Below are 18,989 nucleotides of genomic sequence, written 5' to 3' on the forward strand. Positions count from 1 at the left end.
TTTGTGGTAATAAAACTGATGATCCAGAGGAATCTGATACATTAAGTGTGTGTATATATAGGTGTAAGTAATAAGCAACTCAACTCTTTATTGTGGAATTTAATCTATATACTTTTTGTTGAAAATTAAATACAGCTGAATTTATTGCACTGAAAGTATATTACTTGCAGTTGTATGGTTTTAAAAACACTTAAAGCATTTTTAACAAACTATTTCTAAATTCAAGATGCCACAAAGTTTCTGTTCTTCAGTTCTTGTACAGAGTAAACAAACAAGATATAATGTGTTAATTTGTGAGCCTTAGAGGTGCTGACAGGTGGATGTTTTTACCTTTGGAAAGAGGCAGGCTAGCTGTTTCCTCTTGTTTCCAGTCTTTATGCTAAGCTATGCTAACTGGCTGCTCCTGGTAGCTACATCACTGTACAAACATGAGAGTGGTGTTGATCTTCTCAACTCTCTGAAAGAAAGTGTTTTCCCAAATGTTGAACTACTGCTTTAAATTCCCACATTATGTATTCAGTAGTGGTTAAATGTCACAACATATTGTTATGGCCTTTTCTTGCTTCCACACATGTGGAATAAGTTAGTCCTGATACAGTCTTGACATCTTTTTGGAAATGAAATGAAACTAGTATTCATTAGTGGGCCAAAATTATTAGATGAAGTTATTCTGTGAGTAACTAGAGAAATACCAGTGGTGGATACATTTACTCAAGCGCTGTACTTAAGTACAAATATGAGTATTTCAACTTTATGTGATTTTATACTTCTACTCTGAGGAAAATATTGTTCTTTTTACTCCACTACTTTTATTTGACAAATTCAGTTACTTGTTACTTTTCAGATAATGAAACAAAACATTTTATGTTTACCTTGACTTTCAATATTTCAAGTACATTTTGCTTTTAAGGATCTGAATACTTCTTCCAACACTGCATTAAATACAACCATGACATGGTTTTGGAGAAGAAATTCCTTTATAAATATAACAAGAGCATTCAATAATGGGCCTTGCTGCTGTTGATACATTTCTTTTTCCTGTGAGTAACTGGACAAACAGACAAAGATTAAAGATCAAGGACTTTTTCTAGACTCACTTTTTGCTTAAACATTCAATGAATTCAGGGAAAACCTTCGAGATACGTGAAACGAAAAGGCTGCCTAACCCTTTCCTCCCTCTTTTCAAACCTTCACATGTGAAACCTGCAGCTGAACTGCAGCAAGCTCGGGCAGGTTTTTAGGGGGTAGAGGAGGTCACACGTTTCTGTCACTCATCTCCAGCTCTAACAGAGGAAAATCCACAAGGGCGTTACATGTGTACATAGCGGCTGCCTTGTGAGCGTTACTCTAACTTGTGGCCTCGGGGAAGTTACGTTCTCCTCGTCTGAACTCTTCTGAGAACCCACATCATATGTTTCTGCCCTTGGGATGATGTTTTCAGGGTCTGCAGGCGTCAGCACGTACGCACTTTCTCCCTCAGTCTTTCCATTAAGAATATATTAATCACTTTTTTGGGGACTTGATCGACCTTCAGTAGAGTGCTGACACTGCGACTCTCCCCTGCTGATTGCTCAGTTCAATCTCAGGCAACTGTTCCTTTGTATCCTCTGGAGTCCAGCTTCGTGTTGGTTGTTTTTTTGCATTTATCTTTGTCTTTGTTTAGCAATCAAATCTGCCCCTCTGTCCTTACTTGTCATGCAAGTCTGACTCATCATTTTGTCAATTTAACAAGCTGCCAGGAACCCAAACAAGAAAAAAAGACTCACGAACCTTCAAACATTTACAAATATGTAATGATAATCATTCAAAATATTACTGTAGAACAGTTCAAGGTTGAAATAAATATTCTTCCACTTTTTATACACACAAAAAATGAAACTGTAATACAGTCTATTTACATGTTATCGCATTATTCACATTTTATCCCAACTCGTTTTTGTGCCTTTTTCATTTTAAGTCTATGCATGACGTTGTACATTATTAAAAATACAAAAACGTATTATCAACCTCACAGACTCACTTACAATCAATAACAAACAACACAAATGATGTGTGGACAAGCAGCGTTCATGCCCACTAAACTTTAAACAACAAACTATTTCTTGGGAATAGTTTTTAGAGGCCTGAAGAGGTGAAACTATCCAGTATTTCACCATAAAGAAAGTAAAGTTTAGTGAAAAAGAAGCACAATCTGTGTAGCAGAAAGTTTTTTTTCTTCTCTCCCATCTTGTCCATCAACTCAGGACCCCTGAGGTTTATCTCGTGACCCTTCGGGGGTGTCCCGACCCCCAAGTTGGCAACCCCTTTTTTATATGACATGGCCTGTAACTAACGATTCTAATTGATTAATCTGCTGGTTATTTCTTTTTATTAGTCTATGAAAATGCCCATCACAACTTCCCGGAGCCCAAAGGAACGTCTTCACATCCAAAACCCCAAAATAAAGGTAGCACATCCTCTCATTTGAGAAGCTGAAACCAGAGAATGCTTGGCATTTTTTCACTATTTAAATGATAAATCGATTGCAGATTAGTTGACTAATCGTTTCAGGTCTATATGTGATGCTGTCAAACACTAAGGAACAGATGATTTATTTGAAGGTGCACCCCTGGACGCCATTTGACTAAACCCAAATACTTGGTGGGTTCATGTAAGGCACTTTCTGCCTTTACCTGTCTCCTGATTGATGGTTGTTTGAGTGGTAATGATTTCTTTTGACAGTTTAAGCAATTTCTTTATGATTTCCTGGGGCATTTCCTGGAAAGATCCATGTTATTTGGGTTAAATTATAGCTAAAAAAAACTGTAGACTAATTGCTCTAATTGCTTGTGTAACCTGCAGTCTTTTAGTGAGCGTACAAAAACAAAATGTGAAATTTGTCTACACGGAAGCACAACCTATGAGGAAGTTTTCACAATAAATGAACATTTGTATATTATATTTGGGTTTAAATTGAATTCTTTCAGGGAAACAACTGCTCGTATAGCACAATAAACTAAATCCTATCTATAATAACATCTATTTCCACTATTATGAGAACAAAATTATGTATTTCTTTCTTGGAAACAAATCAGCAAGCAAATCTTTCGGAATATACAAACTCTCAAAATAAACCGTCTCCAACGGTAGCTGAAGATGGTCTAATGATGTAAACAGTCACTTATTGCACATTTTTTCATTCTTTGTCACATTTCGAATCTATTTCAAAATTTCAAATTAATCATTTTTTCATCTGAAGAGCCTCCTCTTGTTCTTTGTTAGTTCACAGGCCTTACTTTTTGCATAATGTCAAATTTATAGGAAATATTGTCATATTAGGGTTAATACATATGCTCTACATGTCCTAGCAGTCAGGTGCCAAAAACACACGCAGACACACTTAGCTCCACAAATTAATAATATCTAACAGCATCTGATAGACTCATTATTCCCTTCGAAGCACTTTAATGCTACTTAAAAGTGCAGTTAGGCCTTCAGTCGATGACTAATCTATCACTGCTCTGAGATGCTCCAGTTGACTGAGAATCTTTCATTCAGATGTCGTCGTTAGGGCTCCAGCAGCTTTACAACTGTAATACCACCTGCAGACAGTGGACAATAGATGCTCCCCTCCTCCGACATACTGGAAAAATAGGTCTAACTGCCTTCTTCTTTTGTCCCGCTTGTCACCAGTGTGCGAGTCTCTATGTTGGGGGTTGGTGGTGGTGGCTGGATGTGAAAAGCAGCAGGCGGCGGCACGCCGGCCTCCATCTCTGGGGAAACACACTGGGGTTTGTTTTCACACGTTCTGAGTGTTGATGAGATTCAAGAAATACTTTCACATTTTGGGAAATACACTTGTTGGCTTTCTTGCGGAGAGTTAGGCGAGAAGATTGATACCACTCTTATGAGTGTGCAGTAAATATGAAGCTACAGCCATTGAAAATGGACTTTTACTTGTAACAGTGAGTATTTTTACAGTAAATACTCTTACTTAAGTAATGGATCTGAATGCTTCCTCCACCACTGAATGGAACTCCACAAAGCAATAAACTGCAGGAAACATGACTAATCTCAGATGTCCTGTCGAGGCAGGACTTGCCCACAAAACTAATTGACTTCTGGGACAAACTCTCCTCTCCAGGTAAACAATGAGCGTGTGTGTAAACTTTGACCTATGCAATGTTTTTTTAATCCAACCTTGTTTAAACTGCAGGCAGCTCCGGGCCTGTTTTAATATCCGCCCCCTTGAAAGGTTATCGTTTGAAAGGAAAACTACTGTCCCAACCACATAAGCTCTGGGAGATAATGCTGTTAAAACCTCAAGAATTTCCATTATCTGTTGCAGCAGCTCAAATTCAGATTGTTGAAGTGCCTTCAGAAATCCCAGTTAGCCCGTTTGTTTGCTCTTTTGTATTCATCCTTAACAACTAACACTCTTAGCCAATTCCTGTTGATTATGATTATCTTTTAAAATGACAATGGCTCCTCCTGGTTGACTGTCAGACATGTTCAGTTGGTCAACAAGTTGGTCTTTTGTGCCCCCTGCTGGTGATTCTGGAAACCAACCTGACTGCCCAGGAAGGATAATAAATAAACAACATAATACTGTTAATAATTTGATATGAGATGTTTTAAGCATAGTTATATGGTTACATATTATTGTAGCGCTTAAACAATTAGTCGATTAATGATAAAGATGAATTAGTTGATCACTGAATCTGCAACCGCTTTAATAACCAATTAATCATTTAAGTATTTTATCAAGAACTGTCAAACATTCAGCTTCTTAACCAAGAGATTATTTCATGCTTTTCTTTGTCATGAATGATAGTAGATTTAGATAGTAGATCTTATAGTAGATAAGAAACTTAACATTGACAAAATTATGAATTGATTAGTTGAGAAAATAATTAGCAGCTTAATCGATAATGAAAATAATTGTTGCAGCCCTATATTATTGTGTGACATTTTGATGTTGTGTTTGATGTGTAAACTGAAATAATTTAAGGAATAAAAAAAGAATTCAAAGATATCCTTAACAAAATCATGTGTGTCCAAAAGAAGCAACAAATTAAATGCCATTAAATTATTTTTAATGATCAGGTCTCTGAGTTACATTAGTTATATTAACTTATGGGGAACTGTAGACGTTACTGACTGAAGTCACATGATAGTTGTGCTGAAGATGGTCTTAATACAAAAACACAGTGATTTTTTCCATACAAAATAAGTTCATCCTCTTCTTTGTCAGTGTGTCGGCCATATATACATATATAATGTAACTTTGAATTTATAGGAAATATTGGGTACATATAAGGGTTTGAAGATAAATGCTCTGTGTTCCCGGTATTAGAGATTCTCTAAAGGCCTTCTGGGAAATTATATTACATTATATAAGTAATATTTTCCCCAATATACCCCTTTTGGATCAGTTATGGTTCTTTATATTGTTAATTAAACATCACTCACCTCAAAGACAGACACACACATAAATACATGCTACAAATGTGACTGTGAGATGTATTTACAGGAAACGTTTTTTATATGGTCAACATGCTAAAAAAAAAAAAAAAACATACAATAAAATTTACATTTTACATACAACAAAATTTTACACACGCACACGCTGATTTCTTCATGTCTCTTTTGGTTGAGTTAAACAAAATTAAACAATGTGGGAACATTGAAAAAAAAAAGGTAAAGGGATAGTTGTACATTTTGGTTGTTATTCGCTATCTTGCCGAGAGTTAGATGAGAAGATTGATACCACTCTCGTGTTTGTAGTGGAAATATGAAGCTACAGCCAGCTGCTGGTTAGGTTAGCTTAGCTTAGCTTAGCATAACGACTGGAAACAGGGGGAAACTGCTAGCCTGGCTCTGTCCAAAGTAAAAACAATCTGCCTAAAGACATCTCTAAAACCAGAATTTGCACAGATGAAACAAATAATAAAATATAACGTGCTAATTAGTGAGCTTTAGAGGTGCTGGTAGTCGGATTTTGGCTAGCTGTTTCCAGTCTTTATGCTAACTGTCTCCTGGCTCCAGCTTCATATTGAACATACATGAGAATGGTATTAATCTTCTCGTCTAATTCTCAGCAAGAAAACAAATAAGCGTATTTCCAAAAAATACAAAACTACACATTCAAAATACAGTGAATGTTCTGGGCTTCAAAGCAACAATTTGGAGGTAGACATGCATCCTAAAAGTCAAATGAATAAAAGCATGAGTTCTCAGTTCTGGACAAGGTGAGGGGGTCGTATCCCACCTGACACGAGGAGGGACCCCGGTACATTGTTGGCATCTGATACAAAACATCATCAGTGCAAACTAGACTTAACTTCATCTCTAGAAGTTAAAACGCTTCTGCTGCTAAGGCACCAGCAACAGTTAGTTGCAGTTAATTAGTGTAACTGATGTAGAGCTGCACAATTATTCATTGTTTTATCATCTAATGTGATTTTTGTTTAGGGTCTGGCATCTCTAAAGTCACGTCATCACGTGTGAATGAAAGGCTATTTGAAATCAGCATTGATGAACAGAGTAACGGCTGCACACTGACTCTCAGAGAGCTTTGAAATAAAGATTAGTTGATTAGAGGAGGCGATATTAGGGAGAGTTTTTACATCTTTGAACTCCGACACTAAGAGGCCCAAACTAAGAATATGAAGTAAAACATTTCTTATAATTTTAGTCTTATTTAGGTTTGATATGGCTTCTTTTCTTCTTGATGATGCCTTTGTGTTTCTGTGTTTGTGGATTTTGCAACAGTTTTTAACTATTCTAACTTAATAAGAGCTGTTGTGTTTCACATACACGTCCCTCAGTGGATTAAAACTGCGTCAAAATGTGAAATGAACATTTGCCGTCAAATGCCTTGAACTCTAACCTCTTTCTAATCCCCTGTGATCCACGCGTCTGTTGCTCAGCAGCAACCTACGTGTTAATGTGCGTCATTAAAGCAGCTTGCCTTGGCTGCATCTCCCCGCCCTCCCCTCCTGCTGCCTGTCTGCCTGACGAGGAGTCTGAGCCGAGGTCACTCTCTGTTTTCAGTCTCTCGCGCTCTGTGCTCAGATGTTGGGGTCTCCCTCCAGCCTGGTGAGGTCAGTGGCCGTGCCCATGAACATGCTGCGTCCTCGCTCCAGTCGGCTCTTCTTGTCCGTGAGGCGAAAGGCCTCCATGAACTCGTCGATGTCGATGCTGCCATCCTGGTTGCTGTCGATGGTGACGGCCAGGTCGGAGATGGCCTCGTCCGTGATCTCCATCTTTAGGTAGACACTCAGCAGCTTCCAGGTCTGCCGGAAGTCCTCCATGGTGATGAAGCCTGGGGAGGTTGGAGGTTAAAGATGCAGGGTGGAAAAGAAGAGATTAGAGATGCAGTAGTAGAGAGGGGATGAGAGAACGAGGATAAAAAAAACGCAGAAACAGGCAGATAGAGGAAAAAGTGTGTGGATGTGTGATCAAAGGCGGGGGATGGAGAGACCAGTAGATCAGTGGGTTAATCCTCGTCTTAACTGGAAGGATTCAGGAGGTAGAAACATGCTGCGGTCTCTTTTGCACGCTACAGGTGGATTAACGGAGGCTTGATAGACTTTATAGTCTTTATCTGGACACTGGACACACTTTATACTTCCACAGTCTCTTGTTGGACTGTCAAATTGTTTCCCAGTGTATAAACAAAATACATCTCTGCTTCCTTGTGTTGCACAGATGTGGAATACCAACCTGCATCTTATTAAGAGCGTATTTCATCATCATTACATTACATTCAAGATGTTTAATTAAAGGGATACTGTAGTGATGTATGAAAATGAATATATTCTGACGTTTAGTCCCTTTTATCAGTCAAGCTCCAAAAACACTGGATCCTACATTTCCCATAATTCAACTCAATACTGTAGCAACTTTCATTAGAAAGAAAATTAATCTGAAACTATTTTGAAAAATCAATTAATCATGAAAGTAATTCTTTTACATTCTGTGGCTGCAACTTCTTCAAAGTAATGATTTGCTGCTTTTCTTTTATGATTGTAAATTGAATACTTTTGCAGTTTTGCAGGATTTAAGATAAATAAAATAAACTCAACTAAACTATAAAGGCTAGTTAAGTCTTAACGAAAAAACATTGTTCAGATTTCTGGGGCACTAGTGGTGAAACCTGATATTTCTGACATGGATGCACATCTTACCCTGATGTCATGTCACGAAGTAAGAAAAATATAGACCCAGAAACACAAGACAGAGTGATATTTTAAGGTGGATTTTCCCTTCAAGAGGCCAGAGAACAAAAACAAAACATTCTGTCCATTGAAAAGAGAGAGAAGCCAGTAATGTGTACAGATGTTCACAGTATACATGAAACTTGTTTCAGTGATGAATAAATAGTTTTACCTGAGTTGTCTGTGTCTACGATTCTGAAGATGGTCTCCAAGGTGGAGCGGTGGCGATACAAAGTCTCAAGCAGACTCTGATCAATGTGCTGCGAGAGCAGAAAGTTATAGTGAGTGTGATTCAGCAGGTGATCTTTAAATGAATCCAAAATGTGATAATCAGACACGATTATTTCTGTGACCGCCATCTATCTCCAACTCGGTAACTCAGTGCTGCGTCCTTACATCCGTGTTGGGTCCTTTGATGGCGAGATCGTTGAACCACTCGTGGTAGTCGATCATGCCGTCGCTGGTCTTGGAGGTGACCAGCTGACAGCGCAGCATCCTCCAGGGCAGCCCGAGGTACATCACACTCTCCACCACAGAGGCCCAGTCGCTCAGAGACACAAAACCTGAGTTGGAAAAGTTACCTGTTATCTGATTTCTATTGTAACATTAGATTTCAACCAAATTCTCATCCAGTGCTGCATTGTCTTCCTCACATCCATCAGGTCAATGACTGACTCCAAAGATCAACTCCAAAAGCATCCAAAGTAAAGTTCAGCTAATGAATCAGTAGGCCCGTATTATTAGCCAATATTTGCTTATATATTAGTATTGGTATGTTAGGTTAGTATGATCTAATAAATAACAAGAACATGCAGTACAGAAATGTGGTAATTTAGAAACTGTACCCGATATATTGTTATCAGATTTTTAAAATCTCAAATGTTAATAAGAGTATCAACCTCAAACATTCAAAAATCAGTCAGGCTCTCATCCAAAGCATTGTTTTTTGCAATATATCAACTTTCACTCTGTGAGAGGTTTAGTTTTTAACCTTTAACCTTATTTTTGCACTACTTCAAAATCAAATTGGTTTAAATAGACAAGCAGCCACCAAAGAGTAAACTACAAAGTGCAAAAGCGACGGCTGAGATAGCATCAAAACAGTTTAACTTGAATCTTTTGACCAACATGCCTCATTGAAACTGCAAGACTGCCCTCATTACAGACTTTATACACACACACACACACACACACACACACACACACACACACACACACAAAAGCAACTCCATTGGGTGAAAAAGACCATGAGATGCAATTAAAAACTTGAAAAATGTCAAACAGTAAGATTACAAGATTTTAACTATTTCTAAAGGTCCAGAATAACATTTAAAGCGCATTAAAGAAACATTTCTTTGGAGGTGATTTATAAAGAAAAACAAAGTGAGGATCTGAATGAAAGAAAAGTACATACTTCTTTATTAATTATTATATACTTGAGAGATAAGGATGTTGGCTGAATTAAAGTAAATCACTGAACAACAACAACAATACTTTCAGCTGAAGTTTCTGTGAAACTGTCAAATGTTCTGGGAAGCCTGAATGTTTTTATATGAATGGGGATTAAAATACAACAGTGTGAGCTCACATTTCTCCCTAGCTAGACATTGTCCTTTGAGAACCACAAGGGAAAGGTTACACAAGAGATCTGTAATGAAATTACGTGACACCTGATCCTTTGAGGACTGAACCGGTTCATGAAAGTCACACTACACACCTGTGTTCTCGCTGTCGAACATTTTGAAGGCACAGATGAGGTCAGATTTGTGCGCAAACAGCTGCTCCCGCAGGACTTTGAGGGCTGAGCGCTCGGTCCGCCCAACACTGCAGATAACAACAAATATAACAGATAAACAGAATTAAAGGCAGAACAATGTAGAGAACAGTGTTGTTTTACACAATAGTCATCTAAAAAGGCAAAACAAGAACTTACTAGACAGAAAGTTCTGTTTAATAGCAAAGCACTATTAAACAGAACTTTATGTCTAGGAAGTTCTTGTCTAATCTAGTAACAGTTGCAAAAGTAGTAATAATTCTGTATTCTTGAATATTCATGTGCAATTATTAGAGTAGATTTGTTGCGTACACGTACATGTGTCATATTTGGGGAACGTCGTACTGAGATGATTAGTCAATTGACAGGAAGCATTTGACAACAATTTTGATAATCAATTAATCTTTAAAGGAAATAGTTTGACATTTTTGGGAAATAATCATGTTCACTTTCTTGCCAAGATTTAGATGAGAAGATCGATACCACTCTCATGTCTGTACGTTAAAAATGAAACTACAGCCAGCAGACGATTAGCTTAGCTTAGCACAAAGGCTGTCTCTGTCCAAAGGTAAACAAACAAGATATAAAGTGTTTATTAATGAGATTTAAAGGTGCTAGCAGGTGGATTTTGTAACCTTTGAACAGAGCCAGGCTAGCTGTTTCCACGTCTCCAGTCTTTATGCTACCCTAAGCTAATCGCCTACTAGCTGTAGCCTTATACTTAACGGACAGATACAAGAGTGGTATCAACCTTCTCATCTCACTCTCGGTAAGAAAGCAAACAAGTCGCTGAAATCATTTGCTTTCCAGTCTCTCAAGTGTAAGGATTTGCTATTTTTTTCTATTTTGTATAATTGTATATTGCAAATCTTAGGGTTTTGAACTGAGTGTTGGACAAAACAAGCACTTTGAAGATGTCACCTTCAGCTATAGGAAGGTGTAACAGGCCATTTTTAGTTTCACAGACAAAACAATTAGCTGATAAATTGCAAAAATAATCAACAGATGAACTAATTGCAGCACTCCTACAATAATTCACACTGTTGGGATGAATAATCTCTGGAGGTTTTTTGTACCTTTGTCTCACAGTGAGCTCTCTGGTCATGTTGCTGGCCTGATACTGAATCAAATAAGGCACAAGGTCTGGACCCAACTTCACGTAGGCCCCCCTGTTGCTTCCCACATCGTAGTAATTGGATGCAGAGAACAAAGTGAGGACCTAAGTGAAATGAAAGAAAGAATTTAAATGTTTTAGTGCATTTTAACATATCATAACATAACATATAACGAATATTTAGAAACCATGTCAGTGATCTTAGTATTAAATTCAACTCGTCACAATAATCGATGTAGCTGGAAAACAATTGAATTCAGGCAGACCTTACGGTTGTGGCAGAACTCATAACCGTCCTGTTTGCACTCGTGGGAGCGGATGATGAGCTGCAGGCTGTGTCTGTTCAGGAAGTCCTCGGTGACGTCGGGGCCCCAGTAGCAGCCGCCACCACGCACCTCGTTGGGTATACAGCCGTCCTGGGTCATCGGGTCGCTCCACAGAAGGTCCAGGATCTGGAGGCACATGGGAATGTCAAGAGGGAGAGATTTAACTTTGAGCACACCATAAGGTCCATTAGTAGCTGTACTGGAGATTTCAACCATATCACATGAACTTTCAACTCAACTTTTACCCCAACATTGACAAGAAGTCCTTAAAGTGCTCAAAAAAATGAGCATTCAGCATTGTCTACGGTACAGCAAAGTCTTATTTGATATTGGCACAAAAAGAAGTCTGTTTAATGGTTGCTTTTTCACTGGAAGAGCAAAATATATTTCTATAATCTCTGATTTTGAAGCTTAAAATGCTATAATTAAATGTTATATTAAATGTATAAAATAATGTCTTGTAATTATGTAATGTTAAAGTTATTTGAAGTGTTTTTCAGGATCTGCTGTAATTTACGAGCACCTGAAAGCATCACTTTAAATTTCAGACAATTCACTGACTACTACTCCGAGTTGTTTACAATGATTGAGCACCTTTGGACCTGAACCATCAACAAATCCCAGAGCCAAATGACAGCGTTGAACTCTACAGCCCGAGCTTATAGTGGTGACGGTCAATTTGAAGAGCAGATTGAACTCATGGCAGAGGGATTATTGACGAACTGGATTACAGCATGTTCAGGCCCACGCAGGCAACAGTCCACCTCACTGAGTGTTTATCAAGCTGTGACTCGGGACTGATTTAGTCCATGTGTTTAGTGGGACACTTTAAGGTCTGAAAACAACAAACAAACAAACAACAAACTCGCTCACAGAGCAGAAACACCACCGAATGATGACCTTCATTCGTAAATGAGACGTCCATCTTTTGAAAACATTGATACTAATAAATAATAATACATTGCAGGTTGTAGTTCACTATTAAAGTCATGAAGGTGGAGTTTTGACCTCTACTGTGGAGCTGTTCCGCTTCGCTGTGTTTTGGTAACACTGAATGTAAACACAACTTTTGTTTGTTTACAAGAAAACAGAAGGAAATCTGAGAACGTATCGGAACACTAATACTCGTCAATCAATCAATACTCATTCATCACCTGTTTCCACTCGTCGTTGGCATTGTCACTGTTAATAGAGTCAGAGGACGCAGGCAAGGTCGTGTCTTTCTCTGATGTGCTCGTCCCGATGCTGAAAACGGACTGTTTCCTCCTATAGATCTCCAGCTCGTCCACCGCTTTGATCCGGTCTGAGAAGTCCTGCAGCGAGCGGTTCTGGAAGCTGTTACGGGTTCCGAGGGGTTTGGGAAACGTGAGGGAGGTCCGGCGCTGGAAGAGTCTGTTGGAGGACCAGACGTCCTCATTCATGTCGATGGAAATCCCCGCTGAGCTGTGGTATCTCTTCTTTGGAGGCCTCAGCGCTGAAACATACTGGGAAAAGCAGACGAGAGCACAGATTTCAGGACTAATTGATAAAAACGACGTATATCTGTGTTTGATCCAGTATTGATGAAAGAGTTCATCACAGCTACACGTGTCGTTTCCTCACTTTGTGTCTGTCCACTCTGGCGAGGACACTGAGGTCTGTGGTGTCGGAGATCCCTCCGTGGAGCACCAGCACCTTCTGGTCAATCACGGTCGCTAATGGCAACCAGCTGAAAATCTTCTGCAGCAGCTTCAGGATCCGTTTGCCGTGCATCTGAAGAGACGCACAAACAGGAAATTACTTTCTTCATCCTCGTCTTCTTTTTCTTTTGTAGTTTTATGGCAGTTTGTTAGGCTATAGGCTATATGCTATATATACATATATATATATATATATATATACATATATACATATACTGAAGACACCGTGAGGACTAACTTCACTGAAAATGCCATGTTTTTCATGACAGTTTTAGGATGACACTGATAATTTAACTTTTTCTGCCATCCTAGACAAAAGTCCCAGGCCATAGTCTGGATTTTTAGTTAATTTATTTGATGATTTATTTGATTATGATGCAGATTTGTAATTCTCATAGACAACCAAATACCCTTCTTTTTGCATATACTTTGTTTTTGTTCTTTCTATCATTATTTTTCCATTTTTCTTTAACTTTCTCTGTTTTATGTCTATTTAAAATCTGAACTGACATGCCACTTGTTGTCTTTAATCTGTTAGAAAGAAGTTCAAATAATATCAATTGATAATAACAAAATAACTACCAGTCCAAGTTCCACAACCAAACTGGAATAAGAGGAAAATACACCATTTTTTTATTCTATAGATCTTAAGACACATTTTTGTCTCAATTCAGGGATGTTTTTTTTTTTTTTTTTTATCAATTATTGTCTTCATTTGACAGGTTGTTGCAGCTTGTGACTCCAGTATAAAGATGTTGTTTCATATTGTGAGTTTGATGCCTGACAAATGTCTATAAACCGGACTTTCAAATTAAATTAGTGCTGATAGTGTGCAGGAATTCAAACGTCCTTTTATCTAAACAAAATCAGTCAGAAAGGACAGTAAATCTGAAACATTTGGGACATTTTGTGGGTCATTGGACCACCTCGACCTCCCTGACTCATCAGAAGCCAACAGAGTCAGATGTCCTGCAGTGATCTGGTTTAATGACCTCTAATCCTCTTAGCTGCGAGGAGGAGTGACCAGTGTTGTGTTGGGAAGGAAGCTGGCCTATATCAAGCTTTACTGGGAATGTTTAGGCGAAGGCAACTGAAACCATTTTAATTTGCTGTTCCAAAGATAGCAGGGATTAGGACACATTTTGGCTGTGCTGGCCAGTTGGATAAGCAGGGATGACGAGTTAACACCGAGGAGTAAACAAAAGACAAGGAGTGTGTTGAGACTTGTACGTGATATAAACATACCTTGTATTTAATCAACACCTCCTTTGTGAAGCCGTACCTGCATCAGCCAGAGAAACACAAGTTAGAAACTGATGTTTTTGATTATACCTGATGAAGAAGATGTGATTTCGGGCTTCACTGTCCCCCAGTTAGATTTTGCATCACCTCAGGTTGACTATGTGGTCCTCATGGTTTCCTCTGTTGAGGTAGACGTCGCTCGGGTAGACGAGCAGGAATGAAAACAAGACGATGAGGATCTCAATAGAGTCTTTGCCTCGGTCTACAAAGTCTCCGTTAAACAAATAGGGCTTTTCCAAGGACGGCATGCCATTCTGTAAACAACAGCAAAATAAAGCCGTGTTAAAGGGTCAGTCTGTAATCTTAATGTAAACGAATGATAGGACACAGCACAGAGAGTGAAAACACAGTGAGTACAGATCCTGTTTTAATCACTAATTGGTTTGTAGAACCCCTAAACACAGAAAAATGCAGCTTGTTGTAGTTAAACATCTTTGTTTTAACCAAAAACTAAAGTTTGGAAGGTAAACAATTAGTTGATTTGTCGATTAGTTGATTAACACTGATTAATCAGTAACAATTTTGATAACTGGTTAAACATTAACTGATTTTTAGCTTCTCAAATGTAAGAAGTTGTTGTTTTTCTCCATTTCACATCATTAAAAAATGTAGTTTCTTGACTGGCCGGACACAATGAGACATTTGAAGACATCACCTTAGTCTTTTTCACTGTTTCTTTGACATTTTATAGACTAAACAATCAATAAATGACAAAAATAATCAACAGGCTGATTAATGATGAAAAGAATTATTAGTTGCAGCATTACTGATTTAGTTTAGGTAAGCCCTGAAGAATCAAAAAGAACATCACAACGTTATTTCAGAATTTGTGAAATGTTCAGATTTTAGAAGATGAGGTCCAAACCTTGTAGAAAATCAGCAGCAGATCTTCCATTTGCCCGTGCAAATCACCTGTAATGAAGAGGATACATGTAATTAAATGGATACTGTTAATTAATAACAACAAAAACAAAGAATCAATGGAAGTGCTTCAACATTTACGACAGAAAGACTCTTGTTCTAAAATAGTTTTAGATGCTGTCTATTATCAAAATCTTTAAGGATTTACTGCAGTGCTGCAACAAACAATTATTTTTTATTAATGATTAGTCCAATTATTTTCTGATTTTCAATCATTTGGAAGATATTTTATAAATGTGTAAAGAATTTTGGTTTACAAAGTAGAGAAAAATACACATCACAATTTATTTCACATGTAAACCCAAAAGAGTCAATTTGCCAATTGAGAAGCTGGAACGAGAGGATTTTAGGCATTTTGCTAAAAAAGTCACTAAAATGAATGTTGAATTGTTTCATCTCTATTTAAGATGCTGACCGTGTAACTACAACGTCCCCAGTTTGAGTTTGGCTGAAGACCTTTGTTGCAAAATCTTCCCCAATCTCTCTAACCTCTAATGTTTCTGTCTACAAATCATCGATTTCTTTCAGCTCACCACAAATAGTGATTTCTTTGCTGTGGCAGGTGGAGACGCGGTTGATATTTGGCAACATCCGGAGGCGTTTCCACGTCTCAAGCAGGAGCTGGAGGACGTAGCGTGAGTGCAGCTGCTACTGGCAGAGAGACTTGTTAGCAAGAAGGTTTTTGGCTCAAACACAGGAACAGTGTTTCATAACTGCTGTGATATTGTGATTTTTGTAGTGCATTTTCTTTAAAGATTGCTTTTCAATATACTCAAAGTTTAATTCTTATGATAAATTACCAGTTAGCAGCACTGGCTTCATTTGGATATAAAACAACAACAAAAAACCTTGTTGAGGAGACAAAGATCTCAGTACAGTGTGTGATATCAGAGAACACATGCACAGGAACAACAGTCACAGTAAAATGTCATCTTCTATATTAACTATTCGCCTTTCTTCGAAATGGCGAAATGCACCTACTTTCTTGTTCCTGAAGGCCTCCACCAGCCCAACCGCCTGCTCCACCGTCAGAGGGAAGGTGAGGTGAGGTCCTGAGTAAATCTCTGGCACCTCGATGTTCTCGTAGCTGAAGTACCTCTCCCACTCGGCGTCCCGACAAACCTCGTTCTCTCTGAAGATGTGCGAGATCAGATTTCCTGGAAGGGAAAGGCCACGACGACAAACTCAGAGATTCAGTTTTGCAGAAGGAGAAGGTTGTGAGTTAAAATATAAATCTTACGCTCGTTGCTTGATGGTGTGAAATTGTCCATGAGGTAGCCAAGGAAATTATAAAGCTGCCCAGAGAGGAGATGTGAAAGAGCAGCTGTTATTTTCACTCTAAAGCAAACGTACAGGAGTATTCTGAATCGTCTCTGGTTTCTCACCTTTATCTGAGCCTGCTCTCCAGAGTATTCGATGGACTGGAAGATGTTCCAGGTGTACCTCCGTCTCATCTCTGTGCGGGCTACGTACTGACGGTACCATCGCTGAATCAGGACAGCAGCTTTTATAGCTGAAACACAAGAGCATCAGAAAATACCTCACTGCAGGGAGGACATATGCAGTGGTGGAAAGTACATTTACTCAGGTGCTGTACTTAAGTACAATTTTAGGTACTTTAGATACCATTTTCTGCTACTTTATAGTTTTATTCCACTACACATCAGTGGCAAATTGTACTTCTTACTCCTTTATTGATTACCAGCTACAACATTAAAGTGATTTAAACATGAATGCATCAACAATTATAATACAATAATATAATACATATTATTTTGAAATGGGCCGTTCTGCATGATGCATACTTTTGGTACTTTAAGAATATTTTGATGCTAATACTTTTACTTAAGTAAAGTGTTGAAGTAGAAGATGTGAGTACTTCTTCCACCACTGGACAAATGCTGCACACTCTGACGTACCAGACGGCCTGTGACATAATTCAATATTATTGTGTACAGTCATATTGTGACGACCGTAACTAAAAATTAACAAAATGAGCCGTTAACATGTTTATGTGCCTTTATTTTCCATATTTCTAATATACTTCAACATCTGAAAAATATTTGTAATAATGATGTGATATGCTGCCATATTGCCCTGCCCTATTTCAAGATGAAGTTTACAAAACTGTTGGAGATACAGCCTGATGCCCCCCTAACCCTGACCAAGGGAGGAAGTAACTTGTTATATTTACTCTCTGGTTCTGGTCTTTATTGTGTATTTATTTTATATTTATCCAAAGTCAGTTATTGTTTATATAAGTATAATTTTGGAAAACATCACTTATTTCTTAACATTTTCATGTTTTCATGTTTGATGTTTGAACCTTTTAGAAACTGCATCAGAGACATTTCTCTTTCCTGTGTGTAGCGGTACTGAGGAGATTTTGCCTCCAGTTTGTTTACTTCACTTCTACCTGAGTAAAATATCTATAACAGTTGGACACTAACTTTTTCCTCCGCCTGTCCTGACCCAGATATGTGTGGGTTGAGCTTCAACATCTGGCAAACGACAACAACACAACAGACAAAATAAGACAGATGTGGCTTACTTGTGACGGCTGCATGCAGCAGAGCAGAAGGACAAAAAGAAATACAGATACATTAACACGACACATGTAAAAGGGAGATTACATTTACAGTGCAAAGCAAACAAAAACAAAGCACACAACAAGAGAACCATGAAGCTTTTCTGTTCAGGCTGAGTGGTGATGATTAATGTAAATGTGAGAAGGTTAAATGAGATAAAACAGGTGTATCAGGGTCTCTTTGTTACCTTTTCCGGAGTGTTTGTGGAACTGGTCAGACTTTGTGACACCACATCCCATGACTGTTCCTGTTCAAAAACACCAAACAATTATCACATCAGCTAAAAGTGATTCTAATATTTGGTTAAAAAAACAGTACATTTAGGCCATTTATCTACTAGATTTCACGTACGGCCATATATCTAACTTTATTGTTGAAGTACCTCAAGAGAAACTGCTTTCTAAAAGGACTTTATGACTTTTTGGAGTCACAAATCTGACTTTTTATATATTTTCAGGCTGAGATAAAGTTTCACTACTTTTTAAAATAATTTTAATACTTTAAATAATTCAGTCTTGGCCTCTAAGCGATACCCTTTCATTCAGTAAAAAGTTGAGCGTGAAGCTGGAGGACATTCGACTTTGTACCTTTTTAATCTCATTATCCACTGGTTCACTCCTAACCTCTGTGATTGGCCTCAATCCTGCAGCAGAGGACTGTTTCTGTCTGAATTCTACGAAGGCTTACATTATAAATATCTTCACATCCTCAAGTTATTTTGATTAAATGGAAACATTAAGATATGGAAACTGAGCGTTTAAATCTGACCATGGTAGATTTCATCAAATTGTGTTTGCCCACAACTTTCTTGTTTTGCAGTGCTGGTTTTGGCCGACTTAAAGCAACACATGGGTGGCTTTCGTCACATGTAAAGATATTTAGCAGAAGGCCAAAGTCATCCAGTAAGAGAGGGTTATCTGGTCAAAATCTTGCTTACCACGATACAGAACTGGACTACAAGAGAAATCTAGCATTTTAAGAGGACTAAAATAGACTTTAAGAAGTACTTGAAACAATTATTTGGACCAGGTCTGGAACACAAGGATGTTTGAGACCTGATCAAGATCAGAAAAGGACCAAAACT

General features: G+C 38.2%; 1 protein-coding gene across 1 annotated transcript; it reads right to left on the reverse strand.

Annotated features, from left to right (window-relative positions):
- Positions 1-7,052: 7,052 nt before the first annotated feature.
- ppef2a (protein phosphatase with EF-hand domain 2a) lies at positions 7,053-18,144 on the reverse strand. Its single transcript, XM_070904362.1, has 17 exons — positions 18,093-18,144; positions 17,869-17,877; positions 16,703-16,830; positions 16,558-16,612; positions 16,299-16,474; positions 15,851-15,965; positions 15,262-15,308; positions 14,484-14,650; positions 14,340-14,376; positions 13,018-13,167; positions 12,570-12,899; positions 11,356-11,541; positions 11,052-11,194; positions 9,919-10,025; positions 8,598-8,764; positions 8,374-8,461; positions 7,053-7,306 (listed from the first exon to the last, which is right to left on the reverse strand). The coding sequence occupies exons 1-17, from the start codon at positions 18,142-18,144 to the stop codon at positions 7,053-7,055; spliced, it is 2,211 nt and encodes a 736-aa protein (XP_070760463.1).
- Between the last annotated feature and the right edge of the window lie 845 nt (positions 18,145-18,989).

Source organism: Enoplosus armatus, chromosome 4 (genome assembly GCF_043641665.1).
Source record: "Enoplosus armatus isolate fEnoArm2 chromosome 4, fEnoArm2.hap1, whole genome shotgun sequence".
In the NCBI taxonomy this organism is placed as follows: Eukaryota; Metazoa; Chordata; class Actinopteri; order Centrarchiformes; family Enoplosidae; genus Enoplosus; species Enoplosus armatus.